This window comes from Accipiter gentilis, chromosome 7 (genome assembly GCF_929443795.1).
Source record: "Accipiter gentilis chromosome 7, bAccGen1.1, whole genome shotgun sequence".
Lineage (NCBI taxonomy): Eukaryota > Metazoa > Chordata > Aves > Accipitriformes > Accipitridae > Astur > Astur gentilis.
In genome coordinates this window covers 16,426,669-16,443,163 of record NC_064886.1, presented here as the reverse complement: position 1 = coordinate 16,443,163, position 16,495 = coordinate 16,426,669, and the positions used below count along the sequence as shown (strand labels likewise).

The 16,495-nt window shown below is 45.9% G+C and overlaps 1 protein-coding gene across 2 annotated transcripts; it reads right to left on the bottom strand.

Moving 5' to 3' along the window:
• Nucleotides 1-736: 736 nt before the first annotated feature.
• On the bottom strand, nucleotides 737-16,463 carry BRAP (BRCA1 associated protein). Of its 2 annotated transcripts, XM_049806627.1 has the most exons (12): nucleotides 16,289-16,463; nucleotides 15,906-16,064; nucleotides 14,941-15,142; nucleotides 13,917-14,106; nucleotides 12,287-12,400; nucleotides 11,649-11,797; nucleotides 9,482-9,557; nucleotides 8,706-8,844; nucleotides 8,103-8,212; nucleotides 6,353-6,442; nucleotides 4,337-4,440; nucleotides 737-3,116 (listed from the first exon to the last, which is right to left on the bottom strand). In XM_049806627.1, the coding sequence occupies exons 1-12, from the start codon at nucleotides 16,368-16,370 to the stop codon at nucleotides 2,756-2,758; spliced, it is 1,776 nt and encodes a 591-aa protein (XP_049662584.1). In that variant the 5' UTR covers nucleotides 16,371-16,463; the 3' UTR covers nucleotides 737-2,755. The 2 variants fall into 2 exon arrangements, with proteins under 2 accessions (XP_049662584.1, XP_049662585.1); XM_049806628.1 differs by lacking the exons at nucleotides 15,906-16,064; nucleotides 16,289-16,463 and adding an exon at nucleotides 15,278-15,883.
• Nucleotides 16,464-16,495: the final 32 nt, after the last annotated feature.

Below are 16,495 nucleotides of genomic sequence, written 5' to 3'. Positions count from 1 at the left end.
GGGGGAAGCTTTATGCTGCTACAACCTTCTGCTGTGGTGATATTGAGTCATCAGCCACAAAGCTGACCTGTTGTAGGAGTTGCAGATGTCAAAACTTGACCACAGGCTGGAGAGGTCTGAGTGCCACCGCTTCTTCCAGGCACTCAGGTGGCCAGATGATGGGTAAGGAAGAGTCATGGACCAGCCTTCCCTGGGACTTTTCCCTTCACCACGAGCCACGTGTGGGCTCAAGCCACATCAGTACTGCTTCTGCCCTGCAGCCAGACAGAGTGTGGTCCCACTGTGGGGGAAGTCTCACAAGGAAGGGTGCCCTCAGCCTCACCCAGCAGGAGCCTGGGGGAAGCCTGGTTGATCTACAGCAGTGAATGAACAGCCAGGTGGACACCACAGGCTGCCTTGTCACCTGGGATGATTTTAGGAGAAACTGGAGGGGACTCAAGGACTGAGGATAATTTGGTTTAACACAGAACTATTCAACAACCCTTGCTTTTTCTGCATGAGCTGCCCACTTCTCATGAGCCAGAGATAATTAGCCTGCCTTATCTGCTCCTCTCAGCTCAGCTGAACCAAACTTCCCCCCAACCCAAACACAACAAAGAGCTCATTTGGACAGCTTTGCCTTCGAGTTAAAAAGTAGAAGACTTCAAAAAGAATAAGTCACATGTTTTGTTTTTCTCCCTGCCATCTCCTCCCTCTGCTTCCAGTTGAATACACAAACAAAAATACTGCACGCTGTTTTAATTTTCAATCACATTTTTTGAAAATGAATTCCAAGATACAGTACAGCATCTTAGTGTTCTACACAAAGCAAGCTTTCAGCAAAAGGTCAGAGGATATTAGATGGTGTAAAAATATATCTTAAATAAAATAGTTTCTATAGGAGAGCAAGCTGTGTTGTACATCTCTAGGTCCTTAGAATAATTTACAGAAGGCAGAGGCCTGGTTGTACAATCCACACACTAGAAAAGTTAGTGTACATTCATGCTACAAAGTTAGAAAAGGTCAAAGTTCCAGATGATTGGGGCAGATCTCCAAACCCAAGCAGGGGATGCAATGAGTGCACTAACAAGCGGCCTGTATTTCAAAGTGAGGAAGTTCAACATTTCCAGTCCATAAAGTCAGGAAGCAGATTATAACAACTCACCTTCCGAGAGTCATTCTGTTTATTGTAACTCATTCCTTTCAACTGGCCAAACTTCTAGCAATAAAGGACTAGCTGTTTTACTTCTTTGTTCCAGTTTGGAGCTGGTAAGTCAAGAGCTGCATTTTCAGTGTTACAGACTAAGATCACGGCTGTTCCTGCAGTTCGAACAATGGAAAAGGATCATACTATGGCCTGAAAAGACAACTGCGGGACTCCCCCAGCCATTTTTAATAAAGGATTAGCCTTTAAACGCTCAGACTGCTGAGTGCAACACAGCAACCAGGACAGTTGCTTCTCTAGCCAGGGTAAAACTCTTCCCACCTCTTCACTATATATCAAGTCTGATATATAGTCTAAGTGAAAACCAACAAAAAAACCATCCAGATTTGTCCACAAATTTCCCTTACGTGATCTGCATACCTTTGGGGCAAATAACACGAAAGTTTTGCCATCTGAGATTTTGGACAGAGCCACATTTCAGAGTGCAACAGGCAGGGCTATGTGATCACGGTAACTGGAAACAACAGCTGCATCTAGTGGCGAGGGTCCCATCGCAGGGCAGGGCGCTCAGCTCCACTGCAGACCCGAGGATGGCAGCCCTGCAGGTAGGGGCCAGCAGCTACCGCAAAGGCTGGGTACAGGCACGTAGGAAGACAGCTTTTAAAATGCTGTGTTCGTCATTCTCCTCCCCTTGTTTTGAGGATAGCAGCACTGGAGCTTAGGCCAACATACTGCTACTGCAGCTCACAGAGGGAACACACATGCACCCTGCTCCAGGAGGATTGGAACACTGTGGCAGCTGTTAATACGCAAAGTGTACCAGTCTTCGCAAAGATGGCTCTATTTAATTTGTAGAAATGCCTGTAAAATAACCACATGAAACAGTGTCCAGAATATAAAACTTTCATGCTTTCTGCCCCAAAGGCAGCAAGCACTGGCCTTTCAAAGACCATCTTTAAAATGAAGACAGAGATAGTAGCAAAGTCCCTTAAAGCATTTAATACCCTAGATTACAAGCCTTTAGGACCTGTTCAGTTTCTTACACCACTAAGATGGTTTATTTTCCACACCTCATTCCTTTTTACTTCCAAACTACAGTTCTACTCCTGCACTAGCAGTTCTGCAGTGTCAGGGCTGCACATACTAAAAGGAGATGTATAGAATCTAATTTACACTGTTTATTAAATAATTTCTTAATTGAGAATACTTTTAATCCAGGAGAAGAACTGCAAAAGCCTTACACACTGGGGCTAGCCTACTCTACAGCATCCCCTTGGGGAATGCAAAGTTTAATGTATACACACCCACCCACCCCAAAACAGTACACTCTCCAAGAAGAAAGTCAAATGCATGGATAGGAGGGGCTTTGAAAAGGTAGGAAGGCAAAACGGTCATTAAGATCTGCCTAAAAATAGCTAAATAGTGCAGTGAAATGCTTTTAAATACCACAGACACCTCCATTGACTGGCAGCCAGTTTTATGAGCAGCTCTGAAGACAATTTCTAGCTGGGCTTTAGTGAACTGGGCGTTTCCCAGACAGGGTCCCGAGACATGAGCCTGGCCTACGAGCAGCACAGCCAGTTCCAGTATGGGAGCACAGCATTCTGATTTTCATTTGCCCCTCTTGCCACGGCCTCTCCTGGAAGAAGGTTTGCCCGTGCCCCCTGTGGAGGAGCTGGCGGAAGATGCCACTGCTATGTTGATCTGTCCTTCCTGAATCTCCTGTCGGGTCTCAGCTGGAAGGTGATTGATTTTCTGTTGCGTCTCTAAGTAGAACATGACATCCCGCAACTGCTCCTGGATCTCAGAGATCTGCAGGTCCTTCTGTTCGCAGGTTTCCTTTAACACTCTCTCCTCCTCCTTTAGTTTGTTCTGAAGCAAGGCCTGATTTGCTCGCAAACACTTATTCAGTTCTTGCTCCTCCTTCAGCTCATTGGAAAGTTTAGCCACTTTGTTATTCAGCTGAGAACACCTTACAAATAGAAGCACAAGTCAGGAAAGCAGTGTACTATAACCAGATCAAACACTACTGTGTCCTTTTTATTTCCCATCCTTAGGGCAACTGACCCCCAGCTGTCCCCAGCCCCACCAAGACCACCTGGAATTTGGTTTTCCAGCAAAAGACAAGGGGAGGCAACATAAGAGGACTATGAAATCTCCCCCAGGATTTTCTACCCAGCTTAAGGCTTGCTAGCACCTGTTTGCCTGCATGGTGTTATCTGCAGGATGCTGTGAAGCAGAATCCGTTCCTTTGTCCCTCAGACCGCATAACCTGGGAGAATCCCTTCCCTTGCAAGTTAGGCAATTCCATCTTGTACCAAATGCCAAAAGGCAGGGTGCCTTTGGAAGCACAGGACTGTAATCTTGAACATGCATCCACAACTTAGGGAATAGGTGCCAAAAAGGGCACAGAGATTACATGGCGTCCTGAGAGCGCTCCAGGCAGTCAGGGACTCCCAGATGCTGGCTCCCGCCACACTCTGAGTACAAGACCCTGAAGGTACCACTTCACTCAGAAGCAAGATGCTCCCACAAGGATATCAGTAGCCTCATGTTTCAATTCCCTGCTCCTAACAACTCAGTGGTTTTGCCCTGAAAGTTTGCTGGCATCATACACAGACTTCTTTCCACTCAGCAAGGTGAGCTGCATGAACCACAGCTCACTAGCCTGGGTCCCCTGGTCCAACCAGGACTGCTGGATGGGCAGCAGTGCCAGGGGCCTGGTGGGCTAGGAGGAACAGAGCACCAGTCCCACCTAAGGAGCTGGAACACACTGATCCGCAGAGTCTCCATGCTTGACATCTTTCATCTAGGCACTTCCTAAGATCTACATTTTGCTCTGTGCTGGTGAGATGCCTCTGTTGAGCTGCCTTTCTTCTCTTTGGATGTATCCGCCAATTGCAAAACAGACTGGCATCTACTTCTGAGCAAGCAGAGGAAGGATTACTGAATGCTAAATATGCAGACCATGTAAAAAGAGCCAAAAGCCCAAAAGCTGTGTTCCACTCAACAGGCACTTTCAATTTGTGAACACCTACAGAAATGAGAGCTTTTTTTAAAATAAGCTGTATTCTCAGTATACCAGTTTAAATAGCTCAAAATTGCCCAGGAATAGCAAGATTTTTTCTTTTCGGATGTCCCTGTGCGGAGTTTTAATGGCTGCATGGAACTAAACCTGGCAGCGGTACCCACTTCCTTTCGACAGACTGCTTTTCTTTGAGCAAGTCATTCAGCCTCTGTTCCAGACTGTCACACTTCTCAATGGTCTCTTTAAATTTGGTCTTCATGTTGTTAATCTGTAAAAACAAACACACAGGCATTTCACACAGAGCAAAGTCCTCTGCACTTTCATTATGACATTCAATTTTCTGGAGCGGTTTCTAGACTTTGACCCATTACTATATCCAGATAAACAAAAACTTTGAGTCAAGAAAAGGCTTAATTTTGATGAAGACCCTCTGCATTACACTTTGCAGTACCCCAACAGGGAACCACGTTGCCGTGGAAGCTGCTCTCACAGCACAGCAACTCAGGCTGCCTATCTGTGCCAGGCACCCCATTCAAACAAAAGCTACATCAGATCCTTAACTTCTTATTGACTGCAGTTAAGCATTCATTTAGCCATTCTCTCAGCTGTTTTTCTGTCAGCAAACTTAAATTTCCATCTGAAGGCTTTATAATGCCAGGCTTTTGCTCATTTTAAATTAAACCTCAAATAAGTATGGTCAAAGTCTGAAAATTAACATTCTACTTTGCTCAGCACTGACTCAGCAGCTTGCTGTCATAAGGCAGTGACCTACTGACACGAATATCTTACTCATGCAAAACGCAAACAGAAACACATGTACATTGGCTTCCTCTTCCCCTCTACTTCACAACTTGAGACTGCTACTGCTGAAGAAAACCGAGCTCTCGTTCTCTAGGCACTGCACAGAACACGTCAAAACATCTAACATAAGACCTACAGGAGATTTATCGACAGAAATACTTGTTTCCCCTATATTAGGGTCAAAAGCATGCTTGCATGTAGTGGAGGCAGAAATTTAAAGGAAAAATGCTTTCCTGGAGGAGCAATCTGGATAAATGTCAGTGTCAGCACACATGGTGCCTTCACCGATGCCAGAGTCAATGCAGAGCAGGTTTTAAGCCTTCCGGCCTTAATCACTGAATGTTTATGCAGCTGATGGTTAATTTGGGGAAGTAGCCTGAGTACTGATAATGGAATACACTGCATAGTGGCACTGATCCAGACAAGACTTACATGGAGCAAGTGCCTTGAATAAAATCGTAAGGATCTTTAAACATGAAACCACATTTGGGGCAAATAACATAGTTGTTTCACTTTGAAGTTGCTTTATGAATCATATTTTCTGGTCATGTGCAAGATGATTTTTGCTGTATCTTTTCCTTTTATAGGGCCCTCTATAAGATTTCTGGGACTGTTCTTTAGACCAATGACTACTATTTCAATGGTCATAATTTCTACATTTACAATGCTACTTAACTGCAGATACTAAATGGTTAATTAGAAGTCATGTAGAAAGTTCAGTTAAGGACTCAACCCTAAATTCTGACTAACTTTAAACCTAGTTGAAAGGATCTACACAGAGTGAAAAGCATTAAAAAATTCTCACTGGATTTTTGCTCATGACATTTTGAAGCAGTCCTGCCTACAGGATGCTTTATAGGTGGAGACTCTGAACTTTTCCCAAAGGGTGATGAGGAGAGATAGGGGATCAGAAAGAAAGGGCAAATCAATATGCATTTGGAGCAGAAAGACAGCTTCCACTTTCTGCAGCCGAGCAAATTGAAGTCATATTGTCTATGCTACACTAACCTTCCCTAGAGATACACGTCAGTGTGAGACGGATGGCATCGGCAAGCAGGGATCCTGCAGCAGCATGGACTTGTTTTCACCACTGCTGCAGTTTCCTGAGCAGCACATTTAAATCAACCTTCAATCTAGGTGGCAATCTACCTACTTCTGCACCAGTGAGCAGCAAATTGCTAGATCTGAGCATTGAGATAAGGGACACATCCTGGAGCCAATTTTCTCAGCTGGTAGTGAAACAGGCTATGCAAAGCCTTGTCACGTCATGCAACATTCAGGCTGTATGAGACACTGAACAGCTCCATCTCCCATTTAACTTAACAGTGTCCAGGGGCCTGTTTCAGCAGAGGTTCACACATACCCAGAGCAGAGCTCACCTCTTCAGCCGTATCCTTTTCTATTCGGACAATCTTGTTTTCCCAATAGATTCGCTGTGATTCCAGCTGGCTTGTTAGCAGATACGAGTACTATAAACACAGAAGATATACACAGAACAGTCAACTTTACCGTAAGGGTGGCTACGCCGATTAAGAAGCCCAAAGGGCTCCAATATACAAATCAATTTAATCAGATGAAATTAAGCATACAGGACTTTCTGAACATACATCCAAACTGCAGATCTGGCAGATGTGTTCCACCAATTTGACTTCAAAGCCAAATTACTTGATTTCTTGAAAACAAGGAAAGCCTTTAGAGCACAACAGCAAGGATCAAGTATAAATTCCACCAAGCTGTACCCAGTATCATGCCAAGAACTTTTTAAAGAGGAGACAGATTTTTTTCATTGTAGTAGCAATAAACCTCTAAGTTTTACACTCCACAAGAAAATGAAGCATCAACCATCCCTGTCATGCGTCTGAGATCCCAAAGGCTGAGTTGCTGAGTTTCCAATTTACAGCCCAAAACCCAAGGCAGAAGGGTAAATGCACATATCTAGCTTCACTGTAAGAACATCTCTGGGAAAGCATCCTCAGCAGTGTGTAACTATTCACACTTATTGCCCTCCAACATGTATGGCCCATTCTGATGTTATTTTGGCATCAGAACAAGGATATATGCCTTACATCCCATCTTTTCCTTTCTGGTTCTGCAAATGAGTTGAGAGGGTTCGAAAACATGATCATTTATCATCAGGCTAATAAGCACCAAATCAGGCATTCACTACAGAATTAAACATGTGCAAAAAGCTTTGAACACTCTCAGTAATATCTGAGCACCAAAATACACTGCCAAATTCATTCTCTCTAGAAATATTTAGATCTCATAAGCTAGACAGAGAAGTCTTATGTACTTTAAGCACCAACCTCCCAGAAAAAAGGGTTAAAAATAGCTGGTTTAGCATCTAAGTGTTACTCAGAAAATTCACAGAAAAGCAACCAAATATTTATTTGAGCAATAAGCTTACAAAGTCTGGTCTCTATGGGCTGTTCCTCCTCAGATACCCTTGTGTCTAATGCAGCTGAAATCATGCTGCAGTGTGTCTACTCAGTGGAGCAGTAATTCTGAGTTTCTCTCCTTTACCCTTCTAGTTAGGATAGGAGAAGCTGGCCAACAGGTACAAAAAAAAAATAAAATCATTATCTGTTCAAGAGAAGGGAGCAGAACAGGGCTGGTATCAGACGAGCCTGTCAGCTTTCTTTGATAGCCAAGGTAAGCACACAGCTATGGATTCCTACATACTTGTCCAGTTTACAAGCTCAACTACTAAAATTGACAGTTCCATACACATCCTGGCTCTTAAGCCAAGTCACAGACCCTAGGAAGGGTCTGGCAAGTGAGTCTGGGCATTTGGACCTATTTCTCTCTCCAATGACCGGAGTGTTTGTAGCAGTGTAACCAGCTAATCTTCAATCTACTGGTGAACACAGGATGAAACTGCAGCCAGCTTACACTTAGCTGCATTGGCTCTGCAGAGCCAAGAAGAGGTTGGTTTTTTTTTAAAAAAAAAAAAAAAAAAAAAAGAAAGCAGTAAAAACATCCTGCTTCTGCCTGAAGATGATTGCCTACATGCAGGGAGCAGGTCTGCTGCATAAGCTGATGTAATTGTCCTGTAGTCATATTGGATTTGGATTTGAAACACTTCCATGCAGCAGCACAATGCAGAGTGCAACAAGCCAAAATATTTACCTCTAATTGTAAGGCATCAATTTTCTCCTCCTGACACATATCTCCCTCACACTCATACTGAACTATCTTCCCATCAGTTTTACTTGCAACCAGTCGATGGACGTAGTTATCTGAAGAGAGAAAATTCAACCACAGGGAGTTTTAGCTTAAGAACACCCAGGTTGACACCAGTGGAAATACTTTATGCAGCACAATTAACCATGCAGACTGCTGCAACAGCATATTAGCAAGGCAGAAAGCCAACAACAGATGTATTTGTTATTTAGCAGACTTCGCACAGACACCTTACAGGATATTTATTACAACAGCCCATTCCCATACCTCAGGGCAAATTGATGGAAAGGGAGTAACAAACACATTCCACAGAGACTACAGGACCGCCCCAGTTCATTACCAAATCATGTTCTCCCTCCTCCATCTGCTACAGACCAACAGAAGTTGCTATTAGAGAGGAGATGGATGTTCCCAAAAGACAAGTTATTAGTACAGATGCAAACCCCTTAATCTCCAAGCAAACACTACCACAAGTACGCTTACGAAGGGGTCCCAAAAGCTGTTTTACAAACAAGGTCATCCTTCAAGAGGGGCAGAGAGAGCACTTACCTCCAGCATAGTCCCAGACTCTGTGGTTGGTCAACTGCATTGCGTAGGTGTGCTGGGTCTCCTCAAAGTGCTTGTAAGCGTGTCGACTCACGTACCGGCCACAGCCTATGTGCCCACATATTAAACAGATCCAAAGGTTCTGTCAACAGAGTAAGAAAGCTCTGTATATACAACACTGTCAAGTGGTGGTATCGGCACTTTGAGAAAGTGTGATCTGACACCAATGGCCTGCTGATGCTGTGTACATCGAGTCACTTCCTTAGAAAGCAAACAGTATTTGCTTTCCCCCCTCCTTCTTTGAAACTTTGCTCAGCTGGAAGGCTAAAGAGAAGGAGGTACCTGCTCATTCGAGCCAATTACGAGCCTGCAGGTGCTTGGCAGGTTGATAAATTACCACAAGCATGGATGGAAGAATGGCCTTGACTAATGAATAAGGCACCTCAGCAGGACCACAAAAGCAAGCTTTGAAGAGTGCAGACTAGAAGCGATCACCAAGTTCAGTGTTAGTTTAGCTGCCTGCTATCATACTCATCATGCACACTCTGATCAGCTTATATGCTAATACTTCTTTTTAAGAATCAGAAAGATTTGTCAGAACAGGAAACCTGGGAGGTAAGATCCCTTCCCAGTACTGATTCCAACTCAAAAGGAAAGCAGATACACCACTGTTTGGTAAAAATCAGCCTGAAAGCAGCCACAGAATTAACCCCAAAAGCAACTACAGCACTTGTGCAGTCAGATCTAGTCTAGATCTCACCATCCACCCACCTACTTACTTCTTGCACTCCACACTCAAAACACTTGTTCTCCTCCACTGGCTCAGGCGTTTGGCAGTATCTGCAGACAGGACACCTAGAGGGCAATAAGCATCATGATTAGACACAAGGAGCTTCATCTTAATATTACAGTAATTAAAAAGAGAGCCAGACAGCTCAAAGTAAATGCCTTATGCAGTGGGACACTCCCTACATGCATGAATCTCTCAGTTCACATTTACCCCACTCAAATTTACCTCCATTCTACGCAAGGCTACTGTTTTTAAGCCAGTAAGTGACAGAAGAACAAAGAACAGTTCTTCCGAAGCCATTTCAAAGTCTCAGCTTGATCTGGTTTCGCTGCAGTCCAAGTGTAGAGAACATCTGCAACCAAGAGCATTAGTGGGGCTGCCAGCAACATCAGCCTCTGCCAGTAAGCCAAAAAGCCATGACCAAGCTCAAGAAACACTTCCCTGCCTCAGCCATAAACATTGCAAGAAGCACTTTTATACATGTGTTACACATCTCTAAACATTGCTCCTCCAGACTGCTGCCAGCTGACATCTTCAGTTCTCTATTACCTGCAGGGTTTTAAGCAGCAGCTACACACTGTTGTGGAAGGATGCTGTAACTACACACTGCTGAGAACAGCTGAGTAACAGAGGGAGGTACTTTGCAAACATACCTTAGTACTTAAAACAACCCTAAGGAGATGAGTTGATGCTTCAATTTCACCCCAACCCAATGAATTCAGTCTCAGTTCTTCCAGGAAGAATATCCCATAACTGTACCCTAAAAGAATCAGTAGCAGGCACCCTGCTATCATTTCTTTTCAAACTATACCACTGTGCTGCCAGAAAGACAGAAGACCCAAGACCAGAAGGAACCTTTGTCCAGATCCTAAGCACTCGAAGCTCAGCTAGGGAGCAGGGTAACTGAGGCTGTGTGTCCCATTGCCAGGACTGTTTATGTATTTTTCATTAGCTGCTGGATAAGCTACAGAAATATTCAAGGGAGGAGACAATTGGATTGCAGTCAGCTTTCTATACAAATTCAGGTACTTAGAGCCTCCGTGGCGCCTAAGCAAGGTGGACAGGGATTTCTTTTATCGTTCTGCCAGACTAGGAGCATAAGTTCTGCTTCAATTGTATATTAGATATTTAAGTGCTGTTTTGGATCTTGCTCCTACACTGGCTAAGCTCCACTGCTTCAAATTTAAACTGGTTTTGATTTATGGAGAAAAGCAGTCCATGAACATGAATGTACAATCTACTTGAAGCTACAAATCTGATTAATCTTACCAAGATTCTGTTACTTTGGCTTACAAACGATTATACAGAGGGCTAAAATTTTCCTCACACTCCATCAGAGAATCAGGCAATCACAGGTACCAATGACAGAGAAGAAAACACAGCGAACATCAGCAGCCTTGTGCTGCTGTTATCTATGACTGCCTGATGTGCAGTAAACCAGTAAACAGTGTCCAGAAGAATGCAAAATATGATCAACTGATAGCAGCACCTGGGTGCCAGTCAGGGGCTCTGCAGTCAGGAGCCCAGACACACTGAAATCCCCATCTACAAGGATGTGAAGGATGGTAAGAGCAAGAACAGAAGAGGGTTAGCAGTAGCAAAAAGAAGAGCTGCTTCCCCGCTTCCCTTCCTTCCCTGGCTCCTTTATGTCTCACTTTCCAGTCCTGTTGCCCTGTACAGCTGCTCTTGCCCAGCTCTTCTTCATCCTCTCCTAGCATCTAAGTAAGACAGCAAGACTGCAGGGCTCCCAAAAGGACTCCTAAGCTCCAGCCAGATGTGCAGATCTGTCCACATTGCAGCTTCAGCCATGCTGAGGAAAAGAATGACTGAACAGACACACAAGACTGAGTGAAATAGGGCTGTGTGTGCATCCAATGCTGTTTACCCCAGTATTTTTATCCTACAATATTTTAAAATAATCAGCATTACTCTACAACTCCCTTCCTGCCTTAGGAGTGAGGCCCATAGGAAACACTGTTCAATTACTTTTGGCGGAGAGATTTCTCTCTGGGAGTCCCTTAATGGGAAAAAAAGAGCATTAGAACTGGCAGTAATTCCTGCCCCCACACTCTGATGAGCAGAACCAGTCTTGTCAGCATGTAACCACCACACTCAAACCAGAGTTTTATATGTGGAAATAAAAAAAAGCCTCTTACGTGGTGTCCTCCCACCGCTGCAGACACTGGCTATGAAAGCTGTGGTTACACAGCGTGGTAAGGATCCCATTCACAGATTCATCCATCCTCTCCAGGCACACTGTGCACTTTGGGAGCTCTGTCAGATCCATCACAGGCAGGCTGGCCCCCTTCAAAAGAAGCAGCAGAGACAAATTGCTCAGTACCTTCCAATCACCATAAATTAAGCACCCACATAAGAAAAAGTCAAACTTCTCTCCCGTTAGTGCTGGCACTAGGGTACAAAAACACTACAAAGTAATCCTGTGAGTCTACACAGTGGTTAGAAATTTATTGAAAAAAAAAAGTGATCCACAACATTCAGTAGACCACAGCCAGGATCCTCATCACAGCATGAGTTCAGTGCGGCTGCTGCATCTGCAGCCAGCCCCATTCTGTTTTCCGGATTCACTAGATCTACTACCCACAGCAGGTTAGGTCAGAGATGCTGCAGTGGTGAGGCATGAAGCCCATGAAGTCACCAAACAAACTCTGCCAAGTAGCACCAGAATGGGAAATGGGCTTTGCATTGATGCAGTTAAGCAGTTCTTGCAGCGTTCTGCCCAGTCCAAATAATCCTGCTAAAATTCTCTGAAGTTCAGGGAGAACAAAAAACTTACATCTTCTGATTTGAAGACTTCAGCCCTTTCCACGTACACCAGCTGGCAAACATCCTCCTCTATTGAGTTGAACTGCCGGCCATTGCATGCCATATAAAAGCTATCTGCATCAGCCTATGCGCAAAACAAAAGAAGCCAGTTAAAAAGAAAACTCGCAGCTGATAAAACCGAGGAAGAGGAGGAGAAATCTGCTGTATCCTCTCTTCTCCCCTGTACCAAGCCCCATAATACCAGAGGAGATATTTCAGCCAGTCAGCTCCTGCCAGCAGGCATTGCATTTTGGCACTGGGTTTAGCGTTACCACTTGAAGACAAGAAGTGAAGTTCACAGCAGTGACAGCTACGCTGATATTTGAGCATTCAGCAGGAATAACGGATTTCCCTTCAGCATCTGTTTTGCGCTTTGTCAGCAATTTCAGTGCATTTGCAAAGCAAATTTGGTCTCTGCAAAAATTTAAGAGGACCACATTGCAGGATACTGATACTCGTGTCAGAGAAAGGAACGACAATTTAGCTGTGGGAAAGGATCCATTTCACCCATCACAATTCAGGCGTGCTCTGAACCGTGCCCGAGAGTCACTTGCAAAAAGGCAGAACCAAAACAAAACCTGTCAAATACATCATCCATTTTCACTCAGTACCCTCCCGAAACCCTTTCTCTCACAAATGATCACACCAGATTGAGGCAAGTTAGCTGAATGCCATGATCCCATATTTTTGGTCACTCCAGCTAGAAGCATAAAGGCCCTTGAGATTTGCTTTTGCTACCTGCAGACACAGCCATCAGGGGTCACTGAGGAACAGGGCTTCAGGGAACTTCCTAAGAAACAGGAATTTTGGGGTGAATTGTGCACAAGTTTTCGATGCAAGGCTGTTTAGCACCAGATATTTGCCCATGTAATTTGATATAGTGATATACAAAATGCATCTTTGCAACTACTGCTAATAGCCCAAAATGCACACAAATACTACATCTGTACAACAGGCATGGGAAATATCTCGCGCAGCATTCAGGGCTGGGGGAAACCTCTCCCCCAACCACAAAATAGGTCATTTGCTGTTGGGAGAAAAGAAAGTACAACCGAGAGGGTCCACAAAGGAATTGGCAAGGGGAATACTTAAAGCTACATAGCTCAGGAATGCCTGCGAGCAGCAAGCTGTGTTATCTGGTTATCAGTTCATCCCCTAGGCTCTCAGTTTTAGGGGTGACTGTTGCTCTAAGACCACCCAGCTCCTCAGAAAAGCAGAACAAGTCTTTCCTAAGATGCAAATGAAGCCCCACTGGCTGGGTCCTTTCTGTTCAGCATAGTACAACACACCACTCTCTTTTTGAATATGCTCTGAGATAGCAGAGAACTGTGCATCCTTGCTACTTTTTTTTTTTTTAATATCCTGCCAACAAGAAATAGGGTAGCTAGAACATGGCAGACATTTGCCTCCAGGTTAAGGTGTGGGACTAATCCTAGTCAGCAGCCCCAGGAGTTCTCTGGGCAATAGGACAGGACTGTTTCTCCGAGGATAAAGCAAAATCTTGGCTAACAGCTGGCCAGCAAAGCCAGAGAGCACTCTGAAACAGCAGCTATATATGACAGTGCAGTCCCTTCTACAGCAAAGGGACTTCCAGCTCTTACCTGTGAGCTAAACTTTATCAGCACCATGTACTGGTTTGGAGTGGAATCTCGGATGATTTTCATGTGCTCAATTACTTCATAGAAGGAGGCCACAAACTTCATCAGGTCATGGCTGGTCATCGTAGCAGGGACCGTGAGGATACACAGCATGGCGCTGCGCCTTACATCTTCTTTTAAAGAGGTCATCTTGCTGAGAAGGCAACAGTGACACAACTTCATGTCATTTCAGACAGGACAAAGGCACAGCTGGACACATCACATTTCCAACAGCCACAGTTACTACAATAACTTTGTTGTCAATCTTAACCCTCTTTTGCACATTTGTAAATATTAAGAAAGAGAAGCAAGAGGTTGTGGGACGCAGCCAGCGTATCCGCGTGAAACTATTACTCTTTGGCAAAGGATTAAACCAGGGAGCTCCAATAAACAATGATTTTGTCAGGAATAATTTGACATCTGGTTTTTTATAAAAACAGTTGAAGTTGGCAAGCCACAGATGCTCAGAACTATTCCTAGAACAAGTGAGCAACGTTTGTTACTATTTCAAATGCCCATTTTGCGTCTCCTGATAGCTTTCAGGAAGACCTGAAACGGAAGTTCTCACGCAATTATAGGGGAATGGTGTGGAATTGTAATCCCTGAAATACAGGATGAAACCTCCTCAGACAGCTCCTCAGGCCTGCCGCCAAGACCCCAGAGATCACAATTTAATTGTGGGATCCCTTGAGAAGCTGCTTTCAAATGTCATTTTTTAGGAACCCACAACTGTCTGGTGCTGTTACAGCCATCCTGGGTCAAGCCCTCTCCACCTGGAGCGGCATCACCTGCAGTTGGGAGACCCGGGCCAGCCTCAACCTCTACCATTAACACAAGGCACCGTCCGCCCTCCCAGGTGCGAGTCACCCTTCCTGTTTGTCCCAGCTCAGGAGCCACAGCCCCAGGGTGACAGACTCACCCTTCCGGGTGGTGGCACTATACAGGAACGCTGTTCCCACTAGAGCTACAATTAGTCAAGCATTCTTACTTTGTTTTGTACAGATGCATAATGCCGTGAACGATTTCAACTGAAGGATTCCCACTGAAGAAGGAAATCTGGTCAGGGAGCTGTTTTGAAGGTGAGTCTGGAGCAGCCTCACGCTCTTTACTTTGATCATCAAGTTTATTTTTGTCCTCGGCAGATGCAGCCTCTGAAGATTTTCTTCCTTCCATGGCAGCTTTTGTTTCATCTTTTACAAACCAAAGTTTCCACATTATTAATGGCACATTGCAAACGCCTGCTGTCCCCAAAGCACAGCCCGCATGTACACCGCAGCACCCCGAGAAGTCAAATTACAACCCTGGAAAGCAGCAGAACGACACACCTCTCATTTTTGCTGTTCCAGGGGAAACTCTGGAGCTGTCAGACACCCAGCATGAGCCTCTGGCAGGACCCCGGTGCTGCGGATCAAGCTAGGAGAGTTTTGTACTGTGCCCGGTGAAATCTCAACAGGCCCTGGTATCAACACAAAGCAACTGGGACAGGGCGAGGGGAGCCCCGCAGCAGCTGTCTGCTCCTCCTGCCCTGCTCTGACGGTGGCTCAGATGTTCAACACGACTCAGGAGTTTCCATCTTGAAACCTCCCCCTCTCAGGGAATTTAAACACCTGCAGAGCTGAATGGTCTCATTGCTATGGGCCAGCAACACTGGCAAGCAAAACACTAACCAGCCCACGGCATACTCAAAATAAACTAACCCTTTACTGAGCGGGAAATGTTTGCCAGGAATAACCAGCTCTCTCTCTGGACCCAACACGCATTCCTTCGCTTCTGTACTCGCTTTCAAGACCCGCAAACCCAGCAGCACCTCCACCATCCCCACACTGACAGACAGCTGTCACCGGTGGGGCCAGCGCCTGGGAAGCGTCGCGGTCCTCTTCTGCAATCACACAAGCGGGGTGGGCAACAACCACGGACCCGAAAAAGGGCATTACCCACCCCCGAGGCCGGTACCTGACTGCGGCTGGATGGTCTCGATGATCACGTCGGTCATCTCCCTGCGGCCGAGGTGCTGGTGGAGGATGGCCGCCCGCTCCCCGGGGCCTTTCCCCTCCAAACAGGAGGGCACAGCAACCGGGGCCGCCCCGGTGCTCTCCGCAGCCATCTCCGGAGCTGCGCAGGAAAAAGGAGGCGTTGGGACAGGGTGGGGGGAGAGGAGCCCCGGTACCGGCACCCACCGGCAGCACCGGGACGACGACCCCCGACCCCTTCCCTCGGGGCGTCTGCGGGCCGCGGACAAGGCACAGCTCCCTCCCCCGCTACGGCGGGCAGGTCTGACCCGTACCGGGGCCCAGTTCTCCGGTAACAGGGAACCGGACCAGACCGGAGAGACTCACCAGCCGCGCTGTAAGCGAAGCCCGCGGGCAGCGGCGAGTGCTCGGCCAGCTCCAGCCGGATCACCACCAGAGACACGCTCATGGGCCCGGGCACCGCGGGCCGGCCACCGCGCTCCGAAGAGGCCAACGGAGATGAAACACCCGCTTCCGCCTCCCGCACCTTTCCCCTTTGACCTCAACGGGGTCACGCCCGGCGACGCGGTGACG